The 12854-nt window shown below is 36.0% G+C and overlaps 1 protein-coding gene across 1 annotated transcript in view; it reads left to right on the top strand.

Moving 5' to 3' along the window:
• Positions 1-12854, top strand: part of ipo11 (importin 11) — a 121867-nt gene that overhangs the window by 23934 nt on the left and 85079 nt on the right. The window contains 2 exon segments of the mRNA XM_052564316.1: positions 2118-2249; positions 9757-9874. Coding sequence (XP_052420276.1) covers positions 2118-2249; positions 9757-9874 — 250 coding nt within the window.

Here is a 12854-nt window from a genome sequence, read left to right as displayed (position 1 = left end):
GCTGTCCCCACTATGAAGATTTTCGTTGATGGTGTAATGCCTTAAATAAATTAAGCTGTTAAAGAATCACTGCCCTTAAGAAATATCTGGCTGCTGCTGTGTGAATATTGATGTCATCCGTTTATCAAAATAAACCCCTTCTGCTTTAAACATGATTATGGCTTTTTACCAAATAAATAAATATATGCATATGGAATAATCTTACTTGTGAGAATATATGTATATATGGTATGCACAACGCTGACCTCCATACGTCATCCTCCCGAAACTGCTTCCATGTACAAATGTCGGAGACATTTTAAATATGTTTTTTTTTTTTCAAAAAATAAATAAATAAATAAAAGAAAAAGAAAAAGCGCTGTCCTTCGGATGAGATGTTAAACTGAGGTTCTGACTCTCTGTGGTCATTAAAAATCCCAGGATGTCTTTCAAAAAAGAGTAAGGGTGTAACCCTGGCACCCTGGGCCAAATTCGGCCCATTGGCCTTTGACCTTTGACCTCGAACCATCCTCATATCTGCTGATTGGCTACATCACACTGTCCCCTCTCCACCAGTAAGCTGGTGTGTGTGGTGGGCGTTCTGGTGCACTATGGTTGCCGTCGCATCATCCAGGTGGATGCTGCACATCGGTGGTGGAAGAGGATATCCCCCCTCCTATGTAAAGCGATTTGAGTGCCTAGGAAAAAACTATATAAATGTTAGGAATTATAATAATAATAATAATAATTATTATTATTATTATTATTATTATTATTATTATTATTATTATAAATCCCTTATTATGCATGCCCATGTTTAAGATCAGCTGAGACATAGTTAATAGTTAATATTTACTAAACTAAAGTGTTATATATCTACTGTGTTTGTGTGTGTGTGTGTGTGTGTATAATTATGTATATGTGATATTATTGTGTATAATATATATAAACATGAATAAACATTCAAAGGTATGTTACAAGATAACAGTTTGCTGAATCTGTATCCTGTGTCATATAATTACTCAATCAGTGTTTCAAACATGCAAAGACGTCAGTATAGCTGCTTGTAAACAATGTCATGTAATATCACATTTACCTCAGAAAAGCATATTCTGTGACCATAAACTTGTTAGTCAGCTGGAAAAATGAATTATAGAAGGGGCATTTTGTAAAACATATGCACCACCATATAACATTTCATTATTATTTTTACTGTTCTTTAATGTTTCATTTAGGTTTGAAAACATCCATCACGTTTTTATTACAGCCAACATTTAAATGTGTATATTTCCAAAAATGAATTGGAGTAGATTTGTGCATTTTTTTTTATTTATATAAAAACCTAATTTGTAATGTAATATGTGTTTATATATAAATCATTCATATAATTAATTTCAACCTTCAATGTTATAGTAATGTTACCATCTCACTCTTATTTATATTTTACAGCATTTGTTGAGATTTTTTTTTCTTTTAGAAAATGTGGCATGTACTGTACCTGATACATATCCAGCATAATCGATACTGAATCGAATCAAATCAGAAATTGAATTGTGAAATTTGTCAAAATCCAGCCCTAATGATGAATGAACCTATGATGCTCTCTCTTAGTCTTAGCAAGTGTTCAGTGTTAGCTGAGATTATAACAGTAAAAAATAGGTTAGAAATCATTTTCATTTATTGTCTCTGCAAATTCTATTTAGTTAGTTAGCAGCTCCAGTCGTGTTCTCCAAAGCAGACACAGGTCATGGAGTTCCTGACTGTAGAAGTCAAAAAGTACATCAGGAATCATCAAAGAGCTGATGCAGCATCGTCTAGATCTGCAGTAGGCCCAGGGGTACAAGCAGAATGAAAAATGTGAAGTTCTCCCTTATGAAGAAAATCATTTTGGGTAATCCTGCAGCTTATGCACAGTAGTTGCATTGGGGACTTGCTTTATCTGTCTATGGTGCTCCAAAGTAAAGTTAGCATGGTGGGTGCACCAAATCAAAGATGCGCTGAAGCAGCAAAGACTTTAAACATATCTGCCAAATAGTTCAATCACATCGTACCTCTGAACGCTCCCTAAAAAATGCTTCACCAAATGCTAATTTAGCCCCTGTTTTTGTGATTCTGTTTTTTTTTTTTTTTTTTTAAAGCTGGCGTCAAGCATCTATAATTCGCTTGCTCTCTGTGAAATCATCACACGGACATATTCCTACAGTAGATCTACGCAGGAGACCAACAGGCTGCTCTTAGCTCCCTGGAGCGTACTCTGATCTCTTTGAAAGGTACACAAACACACACACAAAAACACATACGGCCAGTGCTGAAACACTCATTGCTTCTTAGAAAATTTCCCAGCCTACACTTGCAGATTACAGATTTAAACAGCGATACATAAAAGCACAGACACTGGTTGAGTTAATGTTGCAAGCCACTCACTGCTCTCGGCTGGATAACTTTAGTAGCTTAAAGCCGAGAGTCAGGCTTAGAAACTGAAAATATTCTGCTAATTTTAATTACTTGCCTGTTTGTCAGATTGATTATTTGTATCTATCAACATTAATGTATTTGAAAGGATTTTGTGATAAAATGGAAGAAGCAGGTGGTTGTACCCAAATGTAGATGACTACCACTTAACATGTTGAACGAATTAATCCAATATAATTAGTTGTCTATATAGTTCGTTTTTCATTTTTTGTAAAATGAGTGCCTGAAAAGGTGATAAGAAAAATTCTGTATTTTTTTTTCTATTGCTTTGAATTTTTTTTTTTTTTTTTTTTTATTATTATTACTTGATAATTTCTTACAATTTGAATTGCTTGGACAGCATGGTGGAATCTTTGGAGAGAAATACTTTAATTGTAGATACCAGTCAACGGTGCGAGGACCCTATTGGGATTGCTGAATTTATTATTTATTTTGTATAAATATTACAATTGCAGTTTTAACGACTTTTCAATTAGAGAATGCATGGAATATGTGTAGTTAGATTTGTATAATAAAATAATTAAAGGCATTAAAAGAAATGGTGACCCATGATATACACTTTCTCTTTAACCATTCATCCTAGTAAAATTAGTGAAATAATTATTGTAAGCATACTAAGCATACAGATTGGAAGTATAGGGATAGTTCACCCAAAAATGAAATTCTGTCATTAATTACCCTCAAAATCGTAAGACCATTGTTCATCTTTGGTACACAGATTTAAATATTTTTGAAAAACGGAACACAGTGAGTTATGTGGGGGCGTGTTTAAATGAGCAGTATGAGGAAAGCATGGACAAGTCTTAACTTTTATAAAGAATTTCTCTTTTGCAACTTTACAGATCTTCTTTATGCATCAAAAGCTTGTAACACTCCAAAGAGAAAGGAAAACTTGATATCACATTATATGATCTCTTTAATTGCAAAACAGCTTTGTTTCTAATATTTACTCATTCCTCATAATATTAACTCATAAACTGCTTGTTTAGATCTGATGTCAAAGCCAGGGCTGATGTTTTCTTGTGTTCACTTTTAAACAGCTAAGCACACTTTTTAATCACACTTCTGCACCCATACATACTCATTTTGAGGAAAGGCAGGCGTCAAATTGTAAAAATTGAGTAGATGTTTGCAAGGAAAATCAACCTGAGGGTTATGATGTTGGAGTTCTGACATTAAAAATAAATCATTGCACATTAATGAGATGCTCATTCTCAAGTGGAAGATGGGACTTGGGGGAAAAAAACAGGTCAATGTGAATATTTAATGCATTACATGTGCCCTGCAGTAAATGTGCCTTAAACATCAGAATATTTTTTCTTGAAACATAAAATCTTGTGTTGACAAGTACAACATAATAGTTATTTATTTGTTCATTTTGTTGTATCTAAATAGGTTAAATAAGAGTTTTGTCACAACATAATAAGAATGCGAGGAAAATTTGCCGGCGCAAAGCACAAGCTGAAGTACAGCCAGCCTCTGCAGGAATCCCATATGGTGCCTTCATCTCTTAATGCATCTGTGGGAGTTAGCTTAGCAGAGAGAGTTTTCAGAATGATGCAAGCCTTCCTAAACCTTAACGAGGCTTTGTAAAAACTGAAATTGGCAGGAAACAATGAGACAAAGAAACAGTTTTGTAGCATTGACAGTACAATGCAACAGTGCAAGAAAGTATTTAATTTAATAACTGTTACGCTGAGCATTAAAATGTATTTGTTAGTCTCAAGGGACAGTTAGGATTGCTTCATATATACACACTATCTATATATAGTACATAGATGTCTTTATAGTGGTGCTGGGTATATTAAATATTCACAGTATATTCATGAATTTGACATTCCCATTTCTTCCGTTTCTGCTTCAAAGAAGATCCCATTTTTATTCCAAGTTTATATATACAACCCTTGATCCGGCAGTCCATTTGTTAGACTGTCAGGACGACTACGTCTTTGGAGCCTGTGCCACTGACATTCTGAATTTGAGCTTATTAGTTGCGGTAAAGAAAATGATGATGGCACCATTATTGATGCATTCTGGAGGTAAGACAACTCAAAAGAGAATATTTTCAATGAGCTGCTGCCTCCGGCTTTCAATCAACTGCCAAGCTACAGAAACATGGTGATCTCCCGGTAGGGTTGTAGCTCTCTTGTCTCTCTGGAGGACTTTAATGTCATCTTTCCTGCTCAAAGCCAGACAGTCAGTGTCATAAAATATCCAACTTTTTTCCAGTCTTCTTCATCCTCAGTACATAATTAATCCATCATTATCAACTCAGAACATCTTTAGTCTACCTTTGCCTGAAGTCCAATGCCTGAAGTTCAGTCACCAGTGAGAAATCACATCGCAGGGAGTAAATATTTTTTTTTAGAATTGCTAATGGCATAAGAATATAACAGGAAGTAGAGAGGGAAATATACTTACCAGTCAGTAACTGATTAAATCTGGCTTAGCACAAAATCTTGTCTTTATATGATATACATTCAGGAGTATATATCATTTTTATTGTTGTTGTTTGTTGTATACTGTAAGTTTATATAAAACTTACTTATTTTTTGTATCTTAAAATACATTACAGTATATCTAGGAATAGGGTGTTTGAATTTTAAATATACATCAGGGTTATTTTTGTTAACTAAAACTAAAGCCAAAATGGTCATTTATATATTAAAATATAGGCTGTATACTTAAGGAATATATGAACTGTTTATACTAATAATGCTAATTTACTCTTTATAAAAATGTTGATGTATTTAATACAAAGCATGAGCTATCTAACAAAACATACTCATTTTCAATGCCATGCAATAAAAAATAAAATAAAAGACAAAATTCAAGTATGTCGATATAGAATATTTTGTACAATAGGAACAATAGGTTACACTTTTTTTAAGGTGTCCTTGTTACAGTGTAATTATTATTATACATTTAAGTATGGGGTTATATTAATTAACTACATGTACTTACTATATGGTTAGGGTTAGAATTAGGGTTTGGCTTAGGGTTAATTGCATATAATTATGCATCATGTGTTGTAAATACACGTAACATACGTAATAAGGACACCTGAAAATAAAGTGTTACCGAACAATATAAAATTACCATATTTCACTTAAATGTGTGTGTGCAGTTCATCTTAAGGCATAAAGAAATTAAATGTACATTCAATGTACGTTGACATTAAACCAATTGTTTATTGACTGCAAAGTTTTAGTGTTAAGAGGTGTAATTTACTGTTTGTGGTGCAGAAATTTCCATTTGTCAGCTCAGTGCTACTTGTGCCCTGTGTTGATCAAACTGGTTCCATATATTTAACGACTGTTCTAGGATTGTCTCCTGGCACGGCAGGCACTCTCTAAATCTCTCCTCCGACACACCACGTAAACAGCCTGTCCTTCCCCAACCTGAGTTAAGATTGCCTGGGGCTTCCTGCCAAATCTGCCTTCAACATGACCCGAGGAAGCCTAGATGTTGTCAGCACCGATTGCACCGTGGTCGCTAACCACACCAAATACCGATGTTTCATTTACTGTCTATGTCTGCTTCCCTAGGGCTCCCTCAATGCAGTCTTTGAGTGGCTAAAGCAGTTTCTAGAATGCTGTGAGTTCCAATGGCGTTTTTGACTTGTTTTTTTCCATCGGCAAACTTTTTAACACATCAACTTTTTGTGGTGTTGACCCCAAACAGTTAATTAATCCAATAATTTCTTCTTTTTCAGTTGATGCCATAGTAAAAATGTGCTATTCGCAGTCACCCATGATACATTCTGTCAGGAAAAGTATCCAGCAACAGGAGATTACTGAAATAAAGCAGGTACTATAGCATTTGACTGGTCATGTGGTATCACATGTCTGCTCCCGTGAGACAACCAAATCTATGTACAACAATTAGGCTACTTACATGACAGTTAAGTATTTTTAGTACTATTCATTTCTTTGTGGAAAACTTTTTTAATGAGGACAAATAACTAAGAACCCCTTTAAGAACTTTTCCCCCTTCACAATGTATGGTGACACTGTTTTTCCAATTAAATTTTATTCAAAGCTATTCCCATTTGGGAAATAAAGTGCTATTGTATTGAACATTACATTTACATTACATTTAGTCATTTTGCAGGTGCTTTTATCCAAAGCGACTTACAATTGGGGGATACATAAAGCAATTCTTTTTAAAGAGGCAGAGAGACACAGGAAGTGCTTGTAATACCAAGTTGTAGACATTGTTCAAATATGTACAAGCTAGAAAGAGGAATAAGGAATAAATAAAGAGAAAAACTTGGTTTGTGTGAGTTCACTGCTGTGTGTGTGTGTGCGCTTTGGATGGGTTAAATGCAGAGCACGAATTCTGAATATGGGTTTCCATACTTGGCTGTATGTCCCTTCACTTTCACTTTTTTTCTGGTTACTGAGTGAGGATAAAAATGTCCTGTTCATTTTTGAATGTCAGTTTAAGTCATTGACCCATCTACACTTTTTTAAGTCTATTAAATAATTGTACATGAAAAGCTGTGCATTTTGAAATATTAATGGTTCCTTATACTTTAATATTATCTTTTCTCCAGCTTAATCGAAAATAATATTCTAAGTAAAAAAGGATTTGTTTGAAAAGAACTTTTAGATATTTCTGATTGAGAGCACAAGGTTAATTCTGACGGGCTGGAATTCTTTATTGCTTGAATATAGAGTGCATAGTCAAAGGCCGAACTAATTTATTTCTGAAAGATCACCACTTTAAAGGCTCAGTCGAAATTTCTGCTCAAGCAAAAGACAATAATGCCATATCTGCATGGTTTCACCTGGAGACACTGTGCCCTGCTTTTCCCAGCCTCGTCGTTGCATGAGTTATATATCATCAGATGAGACAGAAGCAAGCTGTTATCTACTGGTGATATCACAGGCAATATGTTCTCCTGGCTGGGCCACAGGTCAGGTTCCATTCGGCCTGTTGGTATTTCAATGTGGATGAGAGACTTAGCTTATGAGCAAACAGAATGTGAAATATCAACTCCGGGCCAGATAAGGTCCCCAATATAATCCAGGCTTTTTTGGTTCTATTAATTTCTCTGCATACCGAGAAATTGATGCCCAATCCCCTTGAAAGGTTACCCTGCTCTATCTCACTGTATCACGCTGTCCTGAGTGCTGACTTGTAAGGAAACAGATTATTCTTTGCCGTTTGGGGCTGCTTATTTTTGGTTTTGTAATTTTGGCTTTCGTTTGACTGATTTAGCCAATGCAATCAATATCAAGTAATGCTTTACAGACACAGTTCACCTAAAAATGGAAATTCTGTTGTCATTTACACTCATGCTGTTACAATCCTAAATGAACTATTTCACACAAAAAGGCCCTCTTTGTCATATAATGTATGTGAATAGGGACACATCAGTGTAGTTCTAGTAGGAAGCCAGCAGGTGGTTCCTGGAGAACTAATTTCCCCCTCAAGGCCATTTTCATGGTTGCATTCGCAAGGACTGTGTTACTAGTAGTTCATACAGATCTGTTTTAGACAGTACTCTGAAGTAGGAGCTAATTTAGTTCCCCTGAATGGAGTTCCTGTGGTATTCAGCCAATAGTTGTAGGAACTATAAAAAGGTTATTCGAGTGCAAAAGCCCCTTCTGAGGGCTGCTGTCAAGCTTCAAAATGACCTTAAAGCACCAAAAATATATTATAAAAAGTAGTTCAGATGTCTTATGAGCCAAGGCTTTAAAAGTCTATATTCCCAGAAAACCCTCCAGTGATCGAATCATTGAGTCCAGAACTGGATCAGGCGAACTTGTGAACAAATCGTTCAGACAGATTTTAAACCTTCATGAAGAAAGCTAGATTGGATTTCCAGTGAGTTAGAGCTTGAATTTCGATCTATTTAGAAGACTGAGAATACCACAAATGGACTGCTTTTATGATACTTTATGGTGATTTTGGTCATTTTGGAAGCTCAGCAGCGTGGGTGAGTAAATAATGATACAATTTATATATATACATATATATATATATATATATATATATATATATATATATATATATATATATATATATATATATATATATATTTTTTTTTTTTTTACTATTTGCTGGCCGGCAAGTTGGACAAGGCAGTCTTTGCAGGGTATAGCTTGAGAAGACCATTATTTTGATTATAAGGAAATAATCTGGGCACTTAAACATAAGATGTTGTACTTCTGTTCTGTGGTTTAACGTTGCCTCTTATGCTATTTACTAGCTGCTGGACTTCCTGGAACATTACCGTGGCCTTTCATCCCTCTCATTCAGCGTTCGCTGGAGTTCGCAGTCAGCTACGTGTTCACTGAAGCTGGCAAGGGAGCTGTTTTCAAGCATTTATTGCACAGTGCAGAACCTCGTCAAGATGATCGTCAAAAACAATGCCTACAAACCTGCCAAGAACATTGAAGGTAGGCAGCGTAATGACTTTGGCATGGCATGCCTCCATTTTAAGTATAGCTTATTCTAATAAGAAATGGATAACAGCCTTTAAACACATCAAGGGCATTTCTGAATTGATAGAGGGCAAGAGTGAATCGATGAGATGTTCATGATGAAATCTGGCTGTTCGGTCATGACTGAGGTAGATAGAGATTGAAGTAGACTGATATAAAAATGCCTCCCATTTCAATGTTTTATTGCTTCACGAATGGATTGTAGGAGCACACAAGATGTTTTAATGAAAAATCTGATATCTTGAACATTACTATATGCAAAATTGTATATTAAAGTCATGTTGCAATATGCATTGCAGACAGTAAGCCAAAGAGCCTGGAGGCACATACAGTTAAGACCAGATTATTTACACACCAAACGCTGACGGAGATTGGCAGGAGACTGGTGCCCAAATACTTTCTGCTGGCAGAGGAAGAGCTTTTTTAAATGTGAATTATGAATTTAATATCTGAAGCTGTGAAAATTTTTGTTTGCATTTTTCTGGGCTGTTAGTCCTTTGTAATCAGAGAGATGGTAGAGATAATAATAATATAATTCATTACATTTATATAGTGCTTTTCCAGGCACTCAGAGTGCTTTAGGTTGTGAGGGGGGATCTCCTCATCCACCACCGATGTGCAGCATCCACCTGGATGATGCGACGGCAACCATAGTGCACCAGAACGCACATCACACACCAGCTTACTTGTGGAGAGGAGACCGAGTGATGAAGCCAGTCAGCAGATATAGGGATTGTTAGAAGGCCATGATGGTCAGAGGCCAATGGGCAAGTTTGTCCAGGATGCCGAGGTCACACATCTACAGGATCTCGGTTTAACATCTCATCCAAAGGACATTGTTTGTTGATAGTGTCCCCATCACTATACTGGGGCACTACCTACACAGAACACCTCTTCCAGCAGCACCTGGTTTTCTTGCGTCCAGGTACTAACCAGGCTCAACTCTGCTTGGCTTCAGTGGGGGACCAGTTTTGGGCTACAGGCAGGCTGATATGACTGCCAGGAGTAGAACTGATACACTTAGACAGAACCTTGAGAGCCACAGCTATAGTGGCAGGAGCATGTGCACCAATTGCTAGGTCACACACACACACACACACACACACACACACACACATATATATATATATATATATATATATATATATATATATATATATATATATATATATATATATATATATATATATCTGTTGTGCTCATAAGTTTACATACCCCTAGCAGGATGTGCAGAAATAAGAGGGATCATGAAAATTGCATGTTATTTTTTCATTTAGTACTGTCCTGAATAAGATAACAGCTGTTTATACTTCACAAGACAAAATAATAATTGAATTTATAAAAATGACTTGACTGATTAGTTTACATACTATGTGTCATTTCCTGGAATCCACAAGAAGTCCCCTGTTTGTCCTGAGCCTGCTGCTCTTCAGAAAAATCCTCCAGCTCTTGCACATTCTTTGGTTTTCCAGTATCTTCTGCATATTTGAACCTTTTCCAACATTGACTGTATGGTTTTGAAATCCATCATTTAACACTGCGGACAATTGAGGGACTCATGCATAACTATTGCAAAAGGTGAAAACATGTACTGATGCTCAAGAAGGCAACATAATACATTGAGATGGCGGATGTAAGTTTTAAATGGGATGATCAGGGTAAATTGTACAAACCAGATTCCCAAAAAGTTGGGAGACTTTACAAATTGTGAGTAAAAAGGAATGGAATAATTTACAAATCTCATAAGTTTAAATTTTATTCACAATAGAATACAGATAACATATCAAATGCTGAAAGTGAGAATTTTTTAAATGTCATGCCAAATATTGGCTCATTTTGGATTTCATTACAGCTACACATTCCAAAAAGTTAGGACAGGTAGCAATAAGAGGACGGAAAAGTTAAATTTACATATAAGAAACAGCTGGAGGACCACTTTGCAACTTATTAGGTCAATTGGCAACATGACTGGGTATAAAAAGTGTCTCTCATAAGCCAAGATTGGCAGAGAATCCCCAATTCCCCCAATGCTGCGATGAAAAATAGTGGAGCAATATCAGAAAGGAGTTTTTCTGAGAAAAATTGCAAAGACTTTAAAGCAGTGATATTCAAATCTGGCCCAAGAGTTTCCTTTTTCTGCATAGTTTAGCTCTAACCCTAATCAAACACACCTGAGCATGCTAATCAATCATTAGAAAATCACAGGTAGGTGAGTTTGATAAGGGTTGTAGCTAAACTCTGCAGTAGATTGGCCCTCCAGGGCAAGATTTGAAAAACCCTGCTTTAAAGTTATCATCATCTACAGTGCATAATATCATCCAAAGATTCAGAGAATCTGGAACAATCTCTCAGATGGGGTTGCATGAGTGCGTGTGGCATGAGCAGCTTACACATCTGGAAAGGCACCATCAATGCTGAAATATATATCCAAGTTCAGGAACAACATGTGCTCCATTCCAGACGTAGTCTCTTTCAGGGAAGACCTTGCATTTTCCAGCAAGACAATGGCAGACCACATACTGCATCAATAACAACATCATGGCTGCGTAGAAGAAGGATCCGGGTAATGAAATGGACAGTCTGCAGTCCAGATCTTTCACCCATAGAAAACATTTGGCACATCATAAAGAACATCATAAAGAAGACCTAAGAAAGTTGAGCAACTAGAAGCCTGTATTAGACAAGAATGGGACAACATTCCTATTCCTAAACTTGTGTCCTCAGTTCCCAGACATTTGCAGACTGTTATAAAACGTAAAAAATATATATATATATATAATTTTTCCCTTAAAATTATACATTTTCCCAGTTTAAACATTTGATATGCCATCTATGTTGTATTCTAAATAAAATATTGAAATTTGAAACTCCACATCATTGCATTCTTTTTTAAGTCACAATTTGATTAAAATCGGGTTTGTACTTATTTTGTCTTGTGGGAAACATGTAAGTATTTTTTTAGCTTCTAAAGTCCAGTACTAAGTGAAAAAATATGATTATTAAACAAAATGAGTAGAATTTACACATCATCATCCCATATATAAATGCATGCATACATTAAATACCCACACCCATATGTATGTGTGTGTGTGTATAAATAATAATGCAAATACCAAATGTAAAATAGTATAATATTAATATTATATACTTATTTACATTAATTATTATATTTGACATGTCTTTTTATTATTCTGGTTACATACATTATATGGGGTGGTGTTGGTGCAGTGGATAAGACACTTGCTTTGGTGTGAGAGACCAGGGTTCGAGTCGACTGTGAGACACCAATGTGTAGCTGAGCAAGGCACTTAACCCCTAGTTGCTCCAGAGGTGTGTGACCTCTGACATAGAAAGTAATTGTAAGTCGCTTTGGATAAAAGCGTTAGATAAATGTAAATTATTTACCACGTGCCATGAATTACACTCAAATATTGAAAATTGCCATTCTAAAATGCCACAGTATGTTATTTTCTAGGTTTTAGAACAACAAACTGAACCATATTGTTTCGGGTGTTCATTAATGATGACCATACATGTCTCAACCTGTCAGAAAGGAAGAGGACAGCATAACCAGAATGCATGTAGTAGTGAGGTGAAAGTAGCTATGCCAGCAGATGTACTACCTGTGAACTTGAAGTCAAGAAGCTGCCCTTTCCTGTCAGTTAACCGAGCCCTGTGTTGTGAGATGCTGAACCATACCTGCCGCAGTAATTTAACATATGTAATTCCTCTCAAGGATATGGGCATCGCAAAGTACAGTTGGCCATAATTTAAAATCTCTTGGTGTACTTTGCCGGTGTCATTTTCTAATCTATATTGGCATGGTCCAGAGATTTGCTTCTGGTGCTGGGAATGCCAGTTGGTGATTTGTCCAGGGGTCCTGCTGTCAAGGCAGCGTAATTGCGATTAATTCAGTGACTCAGCAGCAGACGGAATTGTTCTGGCCTG

Source organism: Carassius gibelio, chromosome B8, assembly GCF_023724105.1.
Source record: "Carassius gibelio isolate Cgi1373 ecotype wild population from Czech Republic chromosome B8, carGib1.2-hapl.c, whole genome shotgun sequence".
Taxonomy (NCBI): domain Eukaryota; kingdom Metazoa; phylum Chordata; class Actinopteri; order Cypriniformes; family Cyprinidae; genus Carassius; species Carassius gibelio.
This window is presented reverse-complemented; position numbering and strand designations above follow the sequence as displayed.